General features: G+C 44.9%; 1 protein-coding gene across 3 annotated transcripts in view; it reads right to left on the bottom strand.

The window, feature by feature from the left end:
* sema3bl (sema domain, immunoglobulin domain (Ig), short basic domain, secreted, (semaphorin) 3bl) overlaps nucleotides 1-14488 on the bottom strand; it is a 107500-nt gene extending 93012 nt beyond the window's left edge. For all 3 annotated transcript variants that reach the window (XM_079521508.1, XM_079521510.1, XM_079521509.1), the window contains exon 1: nucleotides 14086-14488. In XM_079521508.1, the coding sequence (XP_079377634.1) occupies nucleotides 14086-14191 (106 nt within the window). In that variant the 5' untranslated portion in view covers nucleotides 14192-14488. The remainder of the gene's footprint in view (nucleotides 1-14085) is intronic.
* Between the last annotated feature and the right edge of the window lie 7702 nt (nucleotides 14489-22190).

The following is a 22190-nucleotide window of genomic DNA, read 5'->3' as shown; positions in this document are numbered from 1 at the left end:
CCTCCTTTTATAGCAAACACATGTTTGTCAATCTGTAAATAAAGCTGTTTTTCTACATTCCTAAGAGTTTACTGCTTTGAACGTGCATGGCCTTTATCTGACAGCAGTAATTGTATGAAGGTATGTAGTTATAGAATACTTGGCATGTTTGCGCCATCATTTATTTCCATGCAGCAAGAATTATTACATACTGTAAACGTACTTGACTTTCACTCCCAAACCCAATGGTATTCAAGTAAGGCAGTGTTTTGTTTTTTTGTAAGCTGGTGATTAAATCACCATCTTAAAAGGTCCTTTCAAACGGGCAGTGATTTAACGCGCCTATAGTTCATTTTCAATGAGACCAATGCGTTTTTTTTCTGTACGAGCGGAGAAGTCGAGGTGCGACAACGCAAGCGTATTTACGTGGGCGCGGTCCCGTGAAATTGTTGCGCACGTGCTCGTCTCGTGCACACGCCCGCGACTCACCGGACCTGGAGTCTGTTTAGCTTTTTTTTGTACGCTTGCATTGTCGCGCCCCTCTTCAACAGACCTGGAGCAGACCTGTCGTTGATCCAGGCGACAACGTCTGCGTTCATCGCTGCCCGTTTGAAAGTACCTTAAAGGAGAATTTCGGACTAGAAGGCTTTCTTCTAGTCCAGGTGTTATTTTGTGCAAAAATCAAGCCATCCTTGCCCTAGAAAGCGCCAATCCATCTAGACCACCAGATAATCAGCAAAAACCTCCGAACATCGCGCGTTTTATCCAAACCACGGAGCGCTCCGTAGATTTCGAGTTATTCAGCTTTTTAGTCAGCCTGTATAATGGGAGGTGGACAGCAGTGCGGTTGCGCAATCCGGTCTAGGATCGGAAAGGCCAAGCCAATAAATTAATTTAAAAAAAGAAATCACCGATCCGGTTTGATATCAATAATAAAGCTTATCAGACGGAACATTACGCCAGAAACAGTTGCTAGTTGGATTCCTTATGATGGAACGTTCCGCCAGGAGCAGTTAATTTAGTCTTAAAATGATCAAATATTGCCTTTTGTAAATAGCAAGGAAACAGTTTCATCTGATCATATTATTATATTCAATGTAACCAAAGAAGGCGTGTGCAGTCTGCCTTTTTATCTATGATGAATGTATATTACATTACACATCTGAAGCCCTTTGGAAACCCTCAGACATCTCCTTGAGAAAGGAGAGACATCACACACACACACACACACACACTGTGTGTGTGTGTGTGTGTGTGTGTGTGTGTGTGTGTGTGTGTGTGTGTGTGTGTGTGTGTGTGTGTGTGTGTGTGTGTGTGTGTGTGTGTGTGTGTGTGTGTGTGTGTGTGTGTGGACGTTGAGAGTGAAAGTAGAACGGAGAACTTTCAAAAAGATTAATCAAGAAAATGAAGAAAATCTTGGACAATTGATATTAGAAATTAATGTGTAGGGAATAGGGTGGAAGATAGATCAGATGACAATAGAAAGGCAATTCTTGACAGATGTGGGATTAAGAGAGTGTGAAAGAAAGAGGAGCCTTTGGAGAGACAGATGAAAATGTGAGATGAAAAGCTATTACAGAGAATCAGAGATAAATAGAATATCTATAGTGCTCTCTTTCAAATCTCCTATCATCTTTTATGTACAAATTGGGACCAGACATTGAGTAAAAGCATGCACGCACACACACACACACAGTTTAACGCTCAAACAGGCTCTCATTTGCTCGCGCGCACACACACAGTAGTATTGGTGTTATTCTAGGCTCACCCGGGATAGAGTGACACATCTGATGTCTATTAGACCCCCTCGGGTCCACTACAGAGAACGTGTGTGTGTGTGTGTGTGTGTGTGTGTGTGTGTGTGGGGACCACTACTTTGCTGGATCATTGTCTCCGCCAGACCAAAGCAGTGTGTGCACACGCACGCACGCACACACACACGCACACACACGACTCATTAAACTCATTTCATTGCCAACAGGTTTACACTGTGTTATTAGCTACTATACTGTGTGAAAGTATGTGTGGAATGATCCGACATCCTCACGAGTCACAAGTCAAACCACACCACCACTGTACTCCTCAGACTCTTCCATAAAGTGGGTTGCGTGCGTGCATGCGTGGGTGCTTGCGTGCATGTGTCAGCTGTTTATGCGTGTCATTCTTCGTGTGATAAATACATCAGTCCACAGTACAGAGTCTGTTACTCTCAGTTCATCTAGTCAGCAACTCCCTGTGGAACTAATTGATTGCAGCCGGGGGGAAGGGGGGTGTAACTATTCACCGCAGCACACTTTGTTGAGTTTGTTCGATGTGTGTGTGTGTGTGTGTGTGTGTGTGTGTGTGTGTGTGTGTGTGTGTGTGTGTGTGTGTGTGTGTGTGTGTGTGTGTGTGTGTTGTGTGTGTCGCAGAGTGCCCCCCCCCCCCCCCCTGCCCTCAAGAGGGTTCCCATCACCCCGGGCATTTTTCTATGTCACCTCTCATTGGTCCACAGCCAAATGCACCAATGACATGGGGCGACATATGGACAGGAGATGCCTCCCTGTGTGTGTGTGTGTGTGTGTGTGTGTGTGTGTGTGTGTGTGTGTGTGTGTGTGTGTGTGTGTGTGTGTGTGTGTGTGTGTGTGTGTGTGTGTGTGTGTGTGTGTGTGTGTGTGTGTGTGTGTCTAAAATATGTGGGTCCAGAGATTAATACTTACAGCAGGGCCTTATCTTGCACATTTTAGGCATTTACTTTCTTTCTTTTTTTGAGAGAGAGAAATTGTTCAAATAGTTGAATAGTAGTTCTACAAGCTCACAATGTGTCAAAGTATTTTAAAATATATTTCAAAATAGTAAAAAAAAAAATAACAAAATAAAAGAGGTTTAGGTATAAGGGGTAAGGCAGTGCACAAGATTTCAACCTACAAATTACAATTTAGTAAAACTTAATCCAGAGCGATTTACATTATGTGAGAAGTGAACAAAACATGGCGATACATCATATAATTAAAGACTAGTTATCATGAATCATACATAAGCTACGAAGTACGAACATAACAGTGGAATATATCTACCGGTATATCTATACAGTATATACTATATAGTGCTATGTCTACATAAAATGCTATGCTAAGTTACATAAGTTGAGCCTTTGCCTATTTTCATATAATTAGTCCTATAATGTTCATGATACCATTTGTTTTCTACTTGGTCTGGGTCTAAGACGAGGGCTGTGGACAGTTAAAAAGCCAATGACATCGTTAAGCAGCTTTTTATTAAACGCGTGGTATAATGGCTTCCATTATACCATGCTAACTTTCCAGGAATTAGCTTGGATTCACCATCGATGATGTCACTGCTAGATGGGTTTCTGAACTGCGCGGTGTGTGTTTTATTAATCCCACTCCCGCCCGCTCCCGCAATGATTTCATTTTTGTACCGATTTGACCGTGTGTCCGCCGCTCCTGCCCGCAACAAAGAATTAAGTCTCATTTAGTCCCGCACCATCCTGCAATTTTATCGTTTAGACACCGCTAAACCAGAAATATTTCCGCTAAGATTGAGCAGGTGTGCAGGCGAGAGGGCAGGTGAGAGAGGGGTTGTTTATTTGTGTGAGGAGTTTGCTCACAGTCACAGATAGAGGGAAAGTGTTTATATTGCGACTGGACATATATTATAGATATGCTACAGTATACAGTATATTATATTGTGTCACGGACACAATGCACAAGGTGGGGAGGGAGGGAGGGGGAGAGTTTGAGAGTTTGAGAGAGAGAGAGAGAGAGAAGAAAGGGCACACACAGGGATAAGCAAAAAGGGGTTTAGAACAGAGAATGTCCGCTGTGGGGAAAAGAAACTCCTCCGTCGGTAAGACACACTTCTCACAGACAGTCACTTTGATTAGCTACTAATGATTGACAGGTGCGGCCGCGCTCCCGTTCTGTGCCTGCGGGGTGTGCTCATGCACACGCGTTGGGGGCGTGCCTGAAGGTCTCTTGGACTGAGTCCACATACACGGTGCGTTGTCCAGCACAGTAGGGGAAATTACGTTTTCCTCAGGTCATATCATGCTAACGTATATGCTCTGTATCTGGTTAATTGCGGGAGGATGCGGGATTTTGCGGGGCCCGCTGGTTTTATTTTGACCGCCTGTTCCCGCCCACAGGTTTTTAAATACCGCCCGTGCCCGCAACATTTGCGTTGGGTCCCGTGGGCTCCCACTCCCAATGCAGGGCGGTTGACACAGACAGGTTGAAAATGGGTGATGTCGAGCAGTTTTTGGTGTTGACATTCCTTTTGTTTTTAAAACCATGTATCTTGCAGATCTGGAGGGACTTCAATTTGTAAAGCAGGATCAGTATCTATTGAGGGTATTGCTGGTGGCATCCAAAAAAGCCTTAACAAAAAAGTGGCTTACAAATGTAATACCAACTATAAATGAATGGATTGATTTAATCTATAGTATATTTATTATGGAGAGAATTACATTCAGCTTCAGAGGTCAAGTTGAAGTCTTCACAGATAACTGGTTTAGATGGATTGCTCATGTTTCTACCATAAGACCTGATTTTGTATAGTTTCAGTTAAACCTGTTTAACCTGTATATGCACCTGTTTGAGGTACTTATGTATTATGAATGATCATCGATAGAGAAGAGAGGCAGACATCTCCCCTTGTGTGTATTGTACGTATATTGTCTTGTTTTGTTTTCGGTTGTATGTATTGTCAATTGTCAGTCGTTTCGTTGTCATGTATGTTTGATTAAAATTCAATAAAACGTAAATTGAAAAAAAAAAGAAAATGGGTGATGTCGTCCTCAAAAATGACAAACATACAAGCTTCATAACATGTTACATGGCGATCTGCTATTTCCATGTTCGCAGAATGTCCACCTAGTTTTGCAGAATGTTCACCTATAATGGCATGCCCATAATAGGGTTGCTATAGGGTTCATGTAAGTCAACACTCAGGGTTTAACTTTGCAGTGCCTCCATCCAGTATAGAAGAAAGATGAATTACAAACACCGGCCCATACTTCCTGAACGCTCTCCCTCTCATTGTACCTCTCCTTTCATCTCTCATCATCTTTATTTTATACCTCTTCCTATCATTTCACTCAGTGCTTCCTACCTTTCATTTTCTCTTCCTTCCTTTTGTCGAGCTCTCCCTCTCTCTTTCATGTCAAATAAACTCTCTCGCTCTCACATGTCTAATAAAGCCGTACAACAAGGTGCTGAGGAGGATGTTTGGTTAAATAAATGGATGGATAGTGAAAGGAAGCAGGGGCTTTTGTCCTCAAACATGACCTTCGGTTTCCCAGGCGGCCTCTATACACATTCAGCCATGAGCTTCCCTGTAACTGTTGGGTGTCTGTCTGTGACTCTGCGGGGCATGTGTCATCCCCACATCATAAACACAGTGACCACAAACGACTGACAAAATGATGCAGTGGTCAGCGGTTGAAACGTATGAAGATTAAAAACATTTGGAGACAAATAGACCACCGTAAACGAGGACCAGAACAGAGATGAGCAAAGAGCCCCAGCACAGCACAACGCAGGACAGCACAACGCAGGACAGCACAACGCAGGACAGGACAGGACAGGACAGGACAGGACAGGACAGGACAGGACAGGACAGGACAGGACAGGACAGGACAGGACAGGACAGGACAGGAGTCACGGGACAGGGACATTTTTCGCTACAGAACAGACCACAGAAACACAATTTAAACTAGAAAAGTGCCAGGTTGTCTACCAAAACTTCGTAGCCAATAGGAATGGGATCACTGAGTCATGAGTTTTGGGTAACATCTGTGCTGGGTGTGGTGGCTGTGTTGGTACACATTGTGTTCATGGTGTGGCTGTGACTGTGTTGGTCCACATTATGTTCATGGTGTTGGCACATATTCATTTCAGGGTGTTGGTGTAAGTTTACGGCAGTATTTTCAGTTCAGGGTGGGGCAGAGTGTGGAGAGTTTAGATAAATAGTTGCACAGCCCTCATCACCCCCCCTCCCTCCTTCCCAGGCCACTGCTGTGAGATTTGTAAGACTCGTGTTGGAACTACAGCCATCGCTGTAGTCACCGCTCCTCGCCGGGGTTGGTTTTGGCTGGGTAATTCTCTCACACACACACAGAGAGTTGGGTCTTGGCGTGTTCTTCACACACATCCACTGTTAAAGGCTAACTTGGACACGCTAGTCAAACAAGAGAAGGCCCTTGGGGGAGAGATTTCACAAAGAAAATACTTAAGAGACAGGATACTCACATTAAACGCACGCACGCACGCACACACACTCACACACACACTCACTCTCACACACACTTTATTACAACATAAGAATCACAAACACAGAGGCATGGGTCAGACGTGATCAAAGATGCAGCACACGCACGCACGCACGCACGCACGCACGCACGCACGCACGCACGCACACGCACACACACACACACACACACACAGGCCAGTAGAAATCTGCATGACAGATGCTCAAAAAGCCACATTGCAGACAGTACGAGACTCAAACCCTCAACCTCTCCTTCTGAAAGAAAGCATTGTCTTTCCCCTTCACTCATCTCTCCATCAGTACCGCTCAGTTCTTTTCATCTGTCCGCCTGTCACCCCCTGTTCCTCTCTCTTCTCCTTCAACCTTCTTTCTGTTCTCCTTTCATTTCATTTAGTTTTACCTCTCTCTCTCTCGTATCGTATCCATCCATCTCTTTTCCACAGGTTTCATGGGCTCCTTTTATCTTCACTGTGCCCCCTTGTCTCTTCTGTTTAACACTCTCTCTCTTCAGTCATTCCATCACTCACTCCCTCTCTCTCTCTGTTCTTCGGCATGCGTTCACATTCCCCTCTTCCTCTCCTTTCACAGATACATTCATTCTCTCGCTCTCTCTCCCCTCATCATTCTCTTGCATTCCCTTCATTCACACAAGTAAGCAGTGATATATGAAGACACCGTTTATCTTCCATATATCACTCCTTCCTTGTTTTTGTCATTCTCTCTCATTCTCACTCTCTTTGCTGCTCATATCTCTCTCTCTCTCTCTCTACCCTCCCCATTGGACGTATCATTCATTTATTCTCCCCGTCCTTTGACTTGTCTTTACATTCTTTCTGTTCTTCATGGATCAATCACTTGTTCTTTATTTCCATTCACGTCATACTCTCTCTCTCTTCCCACACTTGTTTCTCTTTCCTAGATACATCACTCCCTCTCCTTTGATGTTCTCACCGTCCCCATTTTCATTCCATCGCTATACCCTTCTATTCCATAATCTCTCTTTCTCTCTCTCTTTCTCTCTCTCTCTCTCTCTCTCTGCTGTGTTGCATTAACACTTTGGGTAATACCATCTTGTGAAACTATAAAAAGATTGTGCATTTTCTATCAGAGATAGTTATACATCCATATAGGAGACGTTAGCTTTATTTCTCTCTCTCTCCCTCCCTCTCTCTCTCTCCCTCCCTCTCTCCCTCTCTCTCTCATGCAACGTTATTTTCTTTCTCTATCTCTCCCTTGCTGTTTTTTTGGAATTACTTTACACCCCTTCTCTTCATATTCACCTCTCTCTGTATTCTCGGACTACCAATCGTGTCACTCCTAAAGGCAAGGCATATCCTATAGAATGGTGGAGAGAACCGCTGCTCTATTCTCTATCTCTATTTCTACAAAGCTTTAACATTGAAAGCTGGTAGATTGTCCTCCGTTTATATATATACACCAATATACCAATGCTAACCTCAGTGCTCCTAAACACTAACTTAAGTGTGCTTGAATTGTGGTCACACCCAAGTCCCGTCCTTGAGCTTACGGAAGAAATTCCACTGAATAAATATGTCTGTATCATGTGGGGGTCATAGTCAAACAGATAAAAGGGTGAGGATCTTGCTATAGCGTTCCTTTTGTTAATACAAAATATGTAACATAAACCCCTTTTTGTACTGTAGAAACTGAGGTCAGTCTTCCTTACTTAAGAATCAACAAATCAAGTGCACCTGCTTTTGCTTTAGACGTTCGTTAGGGAACACGGTCTAGGACTACCAGCCCTTCATGGGTTTATCTGTATGCGAATTATATGGAAATAGATATTATATACTATAGCTATAATCTAATTTCCTTCATGTAAGCATGGCATGGCTATTTACAGGCATGACGAGTGAAGTTGGAAGGTCCTGGCAGGCAGTCGAAGCAGTCAAGCGTAGAGACACGGATTCTTTGTCCAAAACCTTACCCATGTTGTTTTTACATGGAATTGTGTGAGTTGGCCTATCATGTGATGGATTTAATATCCAGACTCTCTGCGATCTCTCCACATCCACTCTTTTTTTTCTTCCTGCCATCCAGTCTATTCAGTGCTCTGACTTCCGTGAGTGATTCGTTCTAAATGTCTTGTGTGTGAATGAGAGCGATCTCGGTCGCTTCCTCAAATATTAGCGTTCCTCAAGTCTTTAATGTGTCACTGTGTGGAAAGCTTGGTGACGCAAGGTTCAGTCAGTCAGTGGTAAAATGCAACATTTTGAGTTTCTGAAGAGAGACGTTCCCCTTTCAATTCAATGGGGCTTTAATGGCATGAGGAATGTCCAGATTTTGGTGTGCCAAATGCCATTGACAATGAATGGACAATTGTGAGTGTTTGTGTAAACACAAACATTGCGTAACACAAACATTGATGACAAAGGTGAGGACGCAAATTGTGATTGGCCGCAATATGATGATGAAGAGCTTGATATCTTCATTGTTTTGTTTCACTTTGGCAATCTAAACATGTGTTTTCTCATGCCAATAAAGCTCCTTTGAATTGAATTGAATTGATAAGAGTGCCCCCCCCCCCCCCCGCCCTGAGGGGCACTAGCCCATCCTACAGCTTGTGTCCCCACACGTCTCATATTTGCCATTGACAATGAAGGGGAAATGTATGTCATATGTAGATGAGCAAATCGGCTAATCAATCACATAAATTCAGTTGTTCATGAGATGATGTATGATGATAAGAGCGCCCCTCACTTCACACGGGTGTGATTTTGTGTGAACAGAGCTTGCAAGAAAATCTTCTTGCAAGAATCAAGATAAAGTATATTGTTCATTTGCTGTTATGAGCAGTTATAAATACATGTAAGCATAACTTGGCATAAAGCTTTTTGGAACAAATAGCAATATTAGATGTCATTGGAGTCAGGAGGGCGGATGCTGAATCACTGAATGGTGAACAGTGATCATTTTAACTAATCTTTTTAGTGAATGAAAACAAAATCACTTGAATCACCGAAACAAACAAACTAATTCCCACCACTAAACTATATGAAAATATTCCTGTCTGTGTGTGATTCTTGTTTCAGAAATCACTGGCACCTCCCTCCCTCCCTGTTCTCACTTTACACTGTCCACTTCTCATAATGCCCTCTGCTCCATTCCCCCTCGCTTTATCTCAAATCTTTTTCCACTTCTCCATCTTCTATACACCTTTACTTGCATTCCTCTCCGGCGTCCACCTCTCTCTCTCTCTCTCTCTCTCTCTCTCTCTCTCTCTCTCTCTCTCTCTCTCTCTCTCTCTCTCTCTCTCTCAAATTCCTTTCTTTCCTCACATTTCTCTTTCTTTCATCTGTTTTTCTGTCATTCCTTCAGGGGCCCTGCATCACCTCACTGACCTTTTCTCTCTTTTTCTGTGTTTTATTTTATCTGCTTCTCTCACTTCCTTCTGGTATCTCGTCTGCCTCTCTCTCACTGTCTCTGTAAGTGTCTCTCTTGCCTTTACCTTCTCTTCGTATCACAATCATTTGCCTTCTCTCTGCATCTGTGCATGCGTGTGCGTGCGTGCGTGCGTGCGTGCGTGCGTGTGCTGTGCGTTCGTGCTCCATCCAGGCGTCTGTCTGGGAGCCGTCACATCAAAGAGATGTTGTCGCCATGGCAAACACACATTGACACCTCCGGCTCAATGCACTAACGTACACACACACACACACACAATAACTACTGCTGATGCAGCTGACACATCTCTCACTTTCCCCACACACACACACACACACACACACACACACACACACACACACACACACACACACACACACACACACACACGAAGTGTGTGTGTGAGCGATGTGGAGTGAGACAGCAGAGGAGATGACAGTTCCTGAGGTGTGTCTGTCAACGAGTCTGCATACCAGACGCACAGCCTCTCAACTCAGCCTCAATCTCCTACAACAACCCCACTGTATGATTCGTGTGTTTGTGTAGTGCCGGAAAGGGGAGGGGGGGGGGGGGGGGGGGTTGTCAGAACACAGAAGGTTGCTCGTTCAAATCCTGGACCAAGAGCACCATTCCCCCTAAAGATAGCTCTCCGACATCAGTCGGTTGGAAGGTGTGAAAAACAGTTGCTGAATGCACCTGAGAGCCGACAGACACCGACAGACTATGGTGCAAAAAATAAAGAGCCTTTGGTTTGTTTGTCTTTTGCAACAACAAGCTCGCTGCTATCTGATGGTCGAAGTGTACCCACCTCCCATTCAACAGCAGATATCCAGAAACAGACGCTTTCCAATACTTAATGAAGTTGAACTTGAAAAGTTAAAACAAGAGAAAAGCGAAACAAACAGAAAGAAGGGAGTAGAAAGAGTGAAGAGAATTATAATGAAAGTGGACAAACACCAATAAAGAGAGAGATTTGCACTTATCAGAGAGAACTACGGAGTACGGACAAGTGGTTGAAGATGGATGGATGGATAGAATAGAACATGATGCAAGGGAGGTGAAGGGAAAGAGGAAATCTGGGGGTAAAACAAATCACTACTGAATGATGTACAATACAAAGGTGAAAGGCATTAGAGAATAGAGGTGAATAGATGGTAAATAAGTAAGAGTGGACGGATTGCAGCAATTTGGAGAGAGAGCAAAAAGCAAAAGAGTGATGAAAGAGTCCAAATCAAATGAATGTATGGACGCGAGAAGGAAGGTGAAATAATGGGGAACACGAGCGAGAGACAGGGAGGGTGAAATAACAGAAAGAGAGCAATTGTGTCCTTCAAGACAATAGATAACAAGAGAAAGACAGAATGTTCCAAACCCCTGTTCTAAAACATCATGTTCTAAAACCAGTTAAAATGTCTGTTCCAAACCTCTGATTAGCACTTCACTCAGAGAGCGAATGTGAGCATATGCATGTTTGCGCAGATATAGTGATTATTACATTAGGGAGAGAAAGAGTGCATGCTCACAATCGTCGCATAGGGCCTACACACAAGAGTTGTGCTTACATGTATGTGCATAAACACAAAAATAAACACAACTCACGTTTACTCATTTAGGCTATGTATGCATATGTTGTACGCAGACACACTACATACACACACACACCGTCTGTGTTTCTCTCATGCAAACACTTAGTTTTCCACTGCCAAGGCTTTTAAGGGCTGTCCCCATTTCCCATCCCAAACACAGCCAAGTCCCTGACGGCCTGTCCATTCACACTTTAGTTAAATCTGACTGACACGCACGCACGCACGCACGCACGCACGCACACAGGCAGTTGAGAGGTTTTGTTGGAGGGCCTGATTGAAGTTTGCATTGAAGCTTTGAGCTTTTTAGCGGTTGTGTGCGAGGGGTTTATTCTATATCAGTGACAAATACTGGACCTTGTGTTTGAAGTCTGAAAGAACGACGAAGAGGGGAGGTGCTGTACGTAAAGGTGAAGAAGAGAAGAGAAGAGAAGAGAAGAGAAGAGAAGAGAAGAGAAGAGAAGAGAAGAGAAGAGAAGAGAAGAGAAGAGAAGAGAAGAGAAGAGAAGAGAAGAGAAGAGAAGAGAAGAGAACATGGATTATAAAATAGGAGGTAAATAACTGCTTGAACTACTCTAGCTAATTGATTGGAATGAGATAATGACAGCTTTTCCTGTTGCTAAATTAGCTCTTTGTTCCTTTGGAACAGATATTCCCTCCGGCCTAGTAAGCGAGAGAGAGAGAGAGTTGCAGAGAGAGAACGAGAGAGAGAGAGAGGCTAAAAACGGAAAATGTTTTTTGTTTTTTTTAACAGAAATAAGTGTGAGAAAGTAGCCTGAACAATGACAAAAGGTTGGGAGACATCGAGAGAGAGAGACAGAGAGAGAGAGAGAGAGAGAGAGAGAGAGAGACAGAGAGAGAGAGAGGGATAGAGTGAGAGAATAAATACATGAGTGGGGTATATGATGTCAAAACGGCTAACTTATGGGGTCAGTACAGAGGTCACCTCGACAGGAAACTCCTACTGATCAGCATCGGAACCTCTCTCAGGTTTATACTTCACACGCACACATTGGAAATGGCTTCAGTGAGTAACTGAAATGCCACAGCGTTAGCCATGTGTTTACCAGTTGAACCATTGTAGAAGTCCCCCACCCTTGTACTTGGTCTTAAAATCACTTTCTGAACAATTCCCTCTGACGGTCCAGCAATGACCAAATTCAAACCTTCTGGATTCTGACACCCAGACTTCTAACTGCCACAGCCTGGCACCATTTGAATTCAACGCTCACAATTATCTTCCACTACGCCAGGCATCTCCCCATTTCTCCGTCCGTCTCTTTAAGTTGTAATGACGCTCTCACTCTCTCACACTAACGCACTCACGCACGCACACACACACACACACACACACACACACACACAGGAAGACCAGGGAGGGCACTATGAGCGATTTTTCTCCTGAAAAGTGGAGCTCAACACAAGGAAATCCTGTGTGATTTCTACCACTGATGATGATGATTGCAGACCCTGTCCGCCCTGCAGGCTCATTCTGAATGGAACGAACCACTGTGACTCTGTGAGGGTTTTCCATTACAAGTCAACACCACCATACATACAAACACAATACAGACCCTTCCTTTTTATTATCATCACTAAACCTGAATGAGTCATAGGTAGACTGACTGGCGAACAATGAGCAAACCGTTCATTTCCAGGGAGTTAGAGAGAGAGAGAGAGAGAGAGAGAGAGAGAGAGAGAGAGAGAGAGAGAGAGAGGTAGGAACTAGGAATGGATAGTGGTAGTGGTAGGGGAGAAATTGCCTACCTGTGGAGGAGAGACATGGGGACTGCAGATTGCAACCGAAACAGAGACAGAGTAATTTAGAGGGCAAAGATTGAGGGGCGAATGGAACAGACTGAGAAAGGTTAAAGATAAATACTGTACTATTAATGACCATATGAGACAAACGTGTATGTGTGTGTGTGTGTGTGTGTGTGTGTGTGTGTGTGTGTGTGTGTGTGTGTGTGTGTGTGTGTGTGTGTGTGTGTGTGTGTGTGTGTGTGTGATTCTATTATTTTAATCTATCTAACTAACGCCAAGTCGCACAAAATGGGAAACGTTGTTTTTTATTTTTTCACGCATCCTGCAGCCCTCCCTAATAAACTTTTACAGCAGCAGCATGTAGGAGGAGACGTCGACTTGACTCTGCACTCTCCCCCCGGTGAACTTGACCGCAAAACGGTGAAAACTACGCCAAGCGCTCCGCTCCTCGGGGCGAAGCCCTAGCATGCCCTGCGAACGGTGCCAAGCTGGAAGGAAACCGCCAACTAAACTAAACATCATGCCTGCTGGATATAAATGCAGCCGTAATATCCCTCAAACAGTAGCAGGATTTACCACTTATACAGAGACCACCAGGAAGTGAATTAAATTAGGGTGAGAATTAGGCTATGATGATGAACTATATGCACGTATTTATTTTAGAAAACAACGAAGTAGGCCTCATTTGGTTTTCACGAAGACATAAGCGCATTGAAACGGCACTGTGTGTCTTCAAAACCAAGAAATTAGTGTGTATAAGACTATAAGTATGACACTTTGAAACAAGACCAGCCACTCGCTGCCACCTGCAGCGTGCTGCGAGCACATGCACGCCACGCACTTGCACGCACGCACACATTACACAGGGAAGTAAGACAGAGGCTCTGTCTATGCTGCAATTATAGGTTATTGTTTTCACCTGATGTAGCATTTTAATAAGCCCACGTTGAAACAAATTAAAACCTCGTTTTTAGTCTTGGGGGGAAAAAGAACCTACGAAGTCAGGGGTTAAACGAGGCTAAATAATAGGCTACTACGTCTTCTTATAAACAGTAAATAACTAGCCTATTTAATGTTAATTATTTACCTTTGTAAGACAACCTCAGTCGCGGAATGTTTAGCTTGGTCGCCGAGACCGTCTCCAACAGCAGCACCACCAGCGGAATCATCTTCATGAGGGTAAATGTTTCCATTTTTACAATGTCTTTTTTTTCCTTTTTTTTTAACCGCAAAAACAGACAAATATCCCGCCGGGAAAATATTTATTTTATCTCTATTTTCACGTCAACGAACGTTGAAAAACGAGGTGAGGAAAAAGGAAGAGGAGCTGCTCTTGTATTGCTGAGGGGTTTAGGTTTAACATCCAGTTTCCAAAAAGCACCGTGCGTGGCTGCGTGCGTAAAATGGACCGCGGCTTCCCGGCCGTTCCCTTCCCGGATCAGATGCTGCCCCGCCCGCCTTGAGCTACACTCTGACTGAGAGAGAGGCTATCTCTGGAGTTCCTTCACTTCCAGCAGCAGCTGCTCAACAGAAGTCTGTTTTAGACAGAGCCTTTCACCCGCTTTCACCCCGCCCGCATGAGAGAGAGAGAGAGAGAGCGAGAGAGAGAGAGAGAGAGAAGGGGGGGGGGTGAGAGAGAGAGGGCGGGGGAGGTGAAAGAGAGAGGAGAGGGGGGAGGTGAAAGAGAGAGAGGGGGGAGAGAGAGGAGAGGAGAGGGGGGGAGAGAGAGAGGAGAGGGGGAGAGAGGAGAGGGAGGGAGAGAGAGAGGGCTTTTACATCTGGAATAGACAGTAACAACAAGCCATTCATTTCCACTTTCATTGTGGACTCAGAAATTATAAACAGACGGTAAAACATTACAGCACAATTGAGATAATGAGATAATCTATAGATGTTTATTTTAATTGTGGGCTACAACAAACAGTAGCACCCACCCAACCAACCAAACAAACAGGCATGGGGGGCATGCTGATAATGTTATACAGGAATGTATATGTATGTATGCATGCGTTCGACCATGGCAAATTTCTCTGCCGCCAGGGGCGTGTCTCCATGACCCTTCTTAACTGTCTCAACTTAATGGCGTTAGCAGTTTAATTAAGTTGTGGGGTACCACTATACCTTCCTATAACACCTCAGACTCTATAGTCTATATACCCCCCATTCAACAGCATGGCCTAGCTGAGCATATGAGCAGGGACGTGTACACAGACATCAAAGGGGGCTTCAGCCCCTGCCCTTTTACCTGTCTGTAAAACAACTGCCCTTTCCAGACCACGAATGCAGCATTTTACTATAGTGAAAGAAATGCAAATGCCACTCCTTTCTATGCCATGCCGGAAGGCAGCATTCAATTGCTTTTTCCCCCCCGAAGTCTCCTGAACTTTTAACGCAGCATTTTGCATTGAACAAATTTGTTTAGAAATCCATGTCGTTACACCGCATCTCCACTAGCTAAAGAGTGCTGGGTTGCGCCCCCAAAATATCCCCGAAAAATCACAGCGCGACACGTTGTGAGCTTGTAGATCTATATTTGTCCAAAAGTGCCCTTTTACAGGATTTCAGCCCCTGCCTCTCTAACGCTCTCTGCACGTCCCTGCATATGAGGGTCACCACGCACCACACAGGGTGAGGGAAAGCCATTCACGGTGTCGCTGCCGCTGCGTTCCACAGTCGGGACACTTGTAGCAAGGCGATGGAAGAGGCTCCCTGTGCACACTTGAGAGAGACAGAGAGGCTGGCTCAAGTGTGGGAAAGAAAGTAGCAATGTGTTCGCAAGTTGATAATGAGGAGGTGATCGCTGAATGATCAGGAGAGAGACACCACCAGCTGCCTTAAAGCTCTCACTCAAGACTTGTTTGTGCCACAAAGGAGACTCCCATTATAGCATTATGCACATTTCACTATCGCATGTTCATTATATATGGCAGGGGTTCCCAAACAAACCAAACCTTTCCATATGGCAAGGACCCCCAAATAGCCATAGCCTCTGCCCGCTATTGGGAAATGGCATGAAACTAAATGGAAAATAGTGAAAATAGTGCTGCAACATATTCTGAACTTGTAAATCAAAATAGGGTCAGACACCATGTTGAAAGTGGTTAAATTGACCCAATAATCTAGTTATTAATTAGAATTGAAATGTTTCCCTCTCCCTTCCAATTGGCCCGTATACCTTCTGTTGACCTCAAAACATCTGCATTAAAGTGCTTGTTTTAGATAACTAACTGCGTATAGGCTGATATACTCAATATTTCAGAATTAAAAAGTAATTTAAAAGTGATCATATGGCGTAGCGGTCCGGGCCCCTATATGATTCCCGATCCCGACGGCCTTTGCTGCATGTCACTCCCCATCTCTCTCCCCCCTTTGCTGCATGTCACTCCCCATCTCTCTCCCCATTTCCTTTGCTGCATGTCACTCCCCATCTCTCTCCCCATTTCCTTTGCTGCATGTCACTCCCCATCTCTCTCCCCATTTCCTTTGCTGCATGTCACTCCCCATCTCTCTCCCCATTTCCTTTGCTGCATGTCACTCCCCATCTCTCTCCCCCCTTTGCTGCATGTCACTCCCCATCTCTCTCCCCATTTCCTTTGCTGCATGTCACTCCCCATCTCTCTCCCCATTTCCTTTGCTGCATGTCACTCCCCATCTCTCTCCCCCCTTTGCTGCATGTCACTCCCCATCTCTCTCCCCATTTCCTTTGCTGCATGTCACTCCCCATCTCTCTCCCCCCTTTGCTGCATGTCACTCCCCATCTCTCTCCCCATTTCCTGTTTGCCATAGTACGGTCATATCTAATAAAGCCATAAAACCCCCAAAATAAATCTTAAAAAGAAATGGGAAAAAAATGACACTCGTGTGAAGTGAGGGGCGCTCTTATCATCATGATATACATCACATTCCGTGCTCAGCTAATCTACGACGACTTGTTATACTTGCTTATTTCTGTATTTGTATGTGCTTTTCTGAGTGTGTTGCAGAGAGAGAACGGGTGGGTTGCAGACAGACAGTATCTCATCATCAGATTGTATTCAAGACAGTGTCGTACTGTATATCCACTCAGTGTCTACATAATGAGCCTGGCTCTATATACATCTATCTGTATGAAGCCAGAGTGCCAGACACAGATTTCAGTCAATTATTTTCCCAAAATGTCACTAATTGAAAAAAGATGGCCCATGTTTACAACTTCACCATGGGCGGATGAATGCTTGAAAACAACAATAAATTGTCCTCTTATGTAGTTAAGTGGGGATTCCCTGGGTTTGTCACGACTGCTGCAACATGGAAATGACCCACATGCTCTTTCACCACAAAAACAGCAACAGGAACGAGGATTGTTATGGAGTTCTGCTCAGTTCTCAAATCCGGTAAACAAAATTACAGTTCTGTTCTGCTCTTGTCTGTTCTCTCATCTCATTCGTATTTGCCAAAAATACGGATGCCAGGTTTAAAGTGGTGGCACTTTAAACCTGGCATCCATATTTTTGGCATGTCATACGAATGTTATAACTTGTAAAGAATTTGCACTTTTCTTTAAAAGAAATTGCACAAATATATGATCTATAATGCAAATGCACTGATACTCTTTCGCACCTTAATGACTAAATTGCTGCTGCTATGTGGACCTACTGAAGTGCTAAAATCTTTGTGTCTAACCTTATGCATCTTACGCTATTATGTCTAACCTCAATACTGTACCAACTGGAATATTATGCTCAAGTATGTAACTGTAGATCGATTTTTGCCTATCCTACACATGTTTCTCTTTGCGGTTTGATTTCTCCTCCCCCTTCTTATTCTTTTCTCTCCCTGAATAATAACAAACGATGGAGCTTGCGCAAAAACAAATTTCACCCACTCCTTTACATCAGTGGTTCCCAAAGTGGGTTCCCGGGGACCCCTAGGGGTCCTTGGGAGTTCCAGGGAGTCCCCAGCTAAATGATAGTTAGGAACCAAATGGACCCTTATGGGTGTGTAAGTGTTCCATTTGTACACTCTCAGAGTTAAATTAACTTTGATTTTACAATATAAATTGGGGTAGAAATGCCATTAAATGGGGGTCTGTAGACTAATATGAATGTCAACATGGGGGTCCTTGCAATTAAACGGGTTGAGAATCACTGCTAGAGCTGTAAAAATCTTCTCTTATGGGGGTCCCTGGCATATCTTTTCAAATGGGGGTCCACGGGCTAGTGTCAATTTAGGGGTCCCCGACGTGAAAAAGTTTGGTAAAGAAGTGGACACACGCATAAAAATAACGCATAGTCAGACAGTCCCTTCAAACAACAACGGAGACGTGTTTCTTCAATTGTGTGATTGAATTGTATTGTGTGGTTGGAGGGGCTACTCTGTGACACAGACAATGCTCTTGGCTATAGCTGAGGTCTGTCCTTCAGGGGGGCAGTGGGGCTGTATTGTAGAAAACTCTAGAAACCCTCTCTCGACATTGTGTGACTTTGACATATCAAAGCAGCGCTGCTTGACTGCTGATGAGACGTGGCAGGGCTTGAACTTCATCAATTCACAATGGTGGAGGAAGAGGGGCCGAAGGACGAAGCTGCTGTGTGTGTGTGTGTGCGTGTGCGTGTGCGTGCGTGCGTGCGTGCGTGCATATAAATGTTTCATTTTCCCATAGAGCATGCACTGAGAGCAGACACTCAAACAATCAATAGAGAAGAACAAGAGTGAAGAACTAAAATGACATGAGTCAAAATGAGTGGTACCGAGGGAGAGGGGGGTGAGACACATGGATTGAGAGAGAGAGAGAAGGAAAGGAGTAAAGGACACAACAGGCTGATAACATTGTAAAGAAAGAGACAGGACACTGAAAAACAACCCCAAGACGTGAAATAGGGTACAAGACTAGTTACTAAAGAAGTTATTAACCCTTATGGGTCCATGACCCATAAGGGTCCAATTGGTTCCAAACTATCATTTAGCTGGGGACCCCCTGGAACTCCCTCAAGGACCCCTAGGGGTCCCTGGACCACACTTTGGGAACCACTGATATACAGCACTGAATGAATAGGACAGGAGAGGGCAGGGAGGGGAGAGAAGATGCTCTCTGGGAACTGTGGGATATCTTGGAACGTATCCAAATGTTCATAGTGGAATGCACTGTATTTCTACTGCAAATTATACCGTGCCGACTCCCTCCGAGGACCTGTGACCTCTGTGCAGAGGAGGAGCAGGAGGAGGAGGTGAGGAGTGGAGGGAAAGAAAGTAGATAGAGGTGGGACTCTGGGAGGGAGATGGAGGAAAAGGGAGCGAAAGGTACAGTAAGACAGTGAGAGAGGAGGAGAGGAGAGAGACGGGGAGGGAGAGTACAGATGGAATTGAGCAAAGGGAGAGAAAGGTGGAGAGAGAGAGGCAGAGGGATTTAGGGAAGAAAGCGGGAGAGAATAATTAATGGTGTGAGACAGATGAGTGGAGAGAGGGAGAGAATGACGCCAGAGTGCATTGTACTGTAGAGATAATTAAAACCTGCAACTGTGTGTGTGTGTGTGTGTGTGTGTGTGTGTGTGTGTGTGTGTGTGTGTGTGTGTGTGTGTGTGTGTGTGTGTGTGCCGTGCGCATGCATGTACAGTCCTTTTACAGTCTACACCTGGTTTCTAAATGGTAAATGGTGCATTTATATAGCGCCTTTATCCAAGGCACTTTACATAGATTGTGCATTACGTTCACCCATTCACACACACATGCATACACCGATGGCGGCGGAAACCATGCAAGGCACCAACCAGCACATCAGGAGCAATTAGGGGTTCAGTGTCTTGCTCAAGGACACTTCGACACCAACTCTGGGGGAGCCCGGGTTCGAACTGGCAACCTTACGGTTACCATCCAGCCACTCTACCCCTGAGCCACCGCTTGTTTCTGTCCTGCCCATTCTGTAGACATGCAGGTCAGGGCAGGTGCAGAGTTTAGGTCCACTTTGGTATTTTCCGTGTGGACAATATTAATGGACAATACATGCACGCACGCACGCACGCACGCACGCACGCACGCACGCACGCACGCACACACACCTGTAAAACTCTAGCAGGTCATACATCAGCCCTATATGGTTTCTCTTGTTTTTTTCTCAGTACAATTCAGATAATGATGGAGAAGGCAATACTGCAGGAAATACATCTGCTTAGTGAAGAACATTGGCCTTGTGTGTGTGTGTGTGTGTGTGTGTGTGTGTGTGTGTGTGTGTGTGTGTGTGTGTGTGTGTGTGTGTGTGTGTGTGTGTGTGTGTGTGTGTGTGTGTGTGTGTGTGTGTGTGTGTGCCTCTCAAAGACAAGACTACACCTCTACTAATGGTTTAAATGAATTATTGACCCAATAATCGAGCCATAACTGAGTGAGTCATGATGACAGACACGGTTGAAACCTCCAACGTTAGGGTGAACTGTTGCCTCACTGTTTAATGTGAACCTGGTCACCCGATCCCCAAGAAATCAAGCCATAGTATGGGCTCCAATCAGCAAGCATCCATTCCATACGAATGGTGATAGTTGGATCCAATCGCCCCAACCAGTTGGGTGGGTTGGGGGAAATCAGCCTTTTCTTTGGGTGATTCAATGTTAAGACGTATCTAGGCTATCATATATTTATCATCTATCATTTATCATTTATCATCATAAATACAAAATAATGTCGTTCAATGTTAAGACACAGCACATATCTTAACATTGAACGACATTATTTTGTATTTATGATGATAAATGATAAATGATAGATGATAAATATATGATAGCCTAGATACGTCTTAACATTGAATCACCCAAAGAAAAGGCTGATTTCCCCCAACCCACCCAACTGGTTGGGGCGATTGGATCCAACTATCACCATTCGTATGGAATGGATGCTTGCTGATTGGAGCCCATACTATGGCTTGATTTCTTGGGGATCGGGTGACCTGGTAGGGTAGAGATGGAAGGCATGGGGTGGCTTGTTAGAGCCATGGAGGCCATGGTAGCAATGGCCGAAGGAAGGGTAGAAGATGCAGGATGAATCGATGCATGACGTGTTCGAGGAGAGAGACATGGATGAGAAGGGAGAGAAGTTTTGATGAATTTGAAAGACTAGAGCGGTGCCTGGGGGGCCAGTGCCCGTGGGAGCCTGGGCTGCCCAGAGCCCGGGCAGAGGACTTTTGTGGCGGTTCTGGACAGATGTCAGAGAAGTATCCCCTTTTATGCCCATATATGGAGTTCTTTGTCAGGCATGCCCAAATATGGAGTCTATGCAGATGTCAGAATGATGTCGGAAGTCGGTGGGACGAACCGACTAGGCATGCCCATATCTAGGCATGCCTAGATATGGAGTCTGGCCCGGGCAGAGGCCTTTTGATGCCAGCTGTGGCCCGGGCAGAGGCCTTTTGTGGCGGTTCTGGACAACCGTGGGTCCGACCGACTCCACACCGGGCACTGCACTCCCTGTGGTGGTGTGGAACGCGTGTGTTGAATTTGAAGTCGTTGGGGTGAACGGTTCTCGAGTTACAGACGTACACACAGCGGTGGCAGCGGTGGCCGAACGGATTGCGGAGCGGTCTTGATACCGGAAGGTCGCCAGTTCGAATCAGCGGTCCGACACGTTAAAATTACCACCGCTGAAGTGCCCTTGAGCAAGGCATTGAACCACTACCATGACATTTTCTATGAGCAGGGCCTGGCTGGAAACAAGTTCTTGAGCTTAGCCCAGATACCCTGGGTAAATATAGTAACTTTGCTTTGCTTTACACACAGAGACTTGGTGCATTTATAGTTAGATTAGATAGCCGACGTGGCAACGCAGGGAACACTACGACCTGATTGGTGGAGCTGGGCTCATGCATTTGCGTAAGGCGTGATGCAGAAGCTCAACTTACGCCTGAAAAGGGATTTATGGGCCAGTGCTTAGTGAGCGAAACAAGCGACCGCTCTTAGACCCCAAATTGGGCAAGGAGAAACCCAATAAAATCCCTTGATGGGAAAAAGAAAGGTATAGAAACCCACGGAAAAGGAGGAACCCCCTTCCAGGGTGGACAGGCAGGCAACAGGTGTTAGTGGTGTCTGCTGCAGGCAGCTAATGTTTCCCTCCTCCACAAGTGCTTACTCGCTCCTGCACGTTGGATTTGACGTCATCATGATGTGTCATGCTGCGATTGACGTTGCAAAAGTGTGTGTCCATTTGGGTATTTTTTTTGTTGCTTCTCGGGCT

Source organism: Electrona antarctica (genome assembly GCF_951216825.1).
Source record: "Electrona antarctica genome assembly, chromosome: 2".
Lineage (NCBI taxonomy): Eukaryota > Metazoa > Chordata > Actinopteri > Myctophiformes > Myctophidae > Electrona > Electrona antarctica.
The sequence above is the reverse complement of the archived record's forward strand: the minus strand, read 5'-3'. Positions and strand labels throughout refer to the sequence as shown.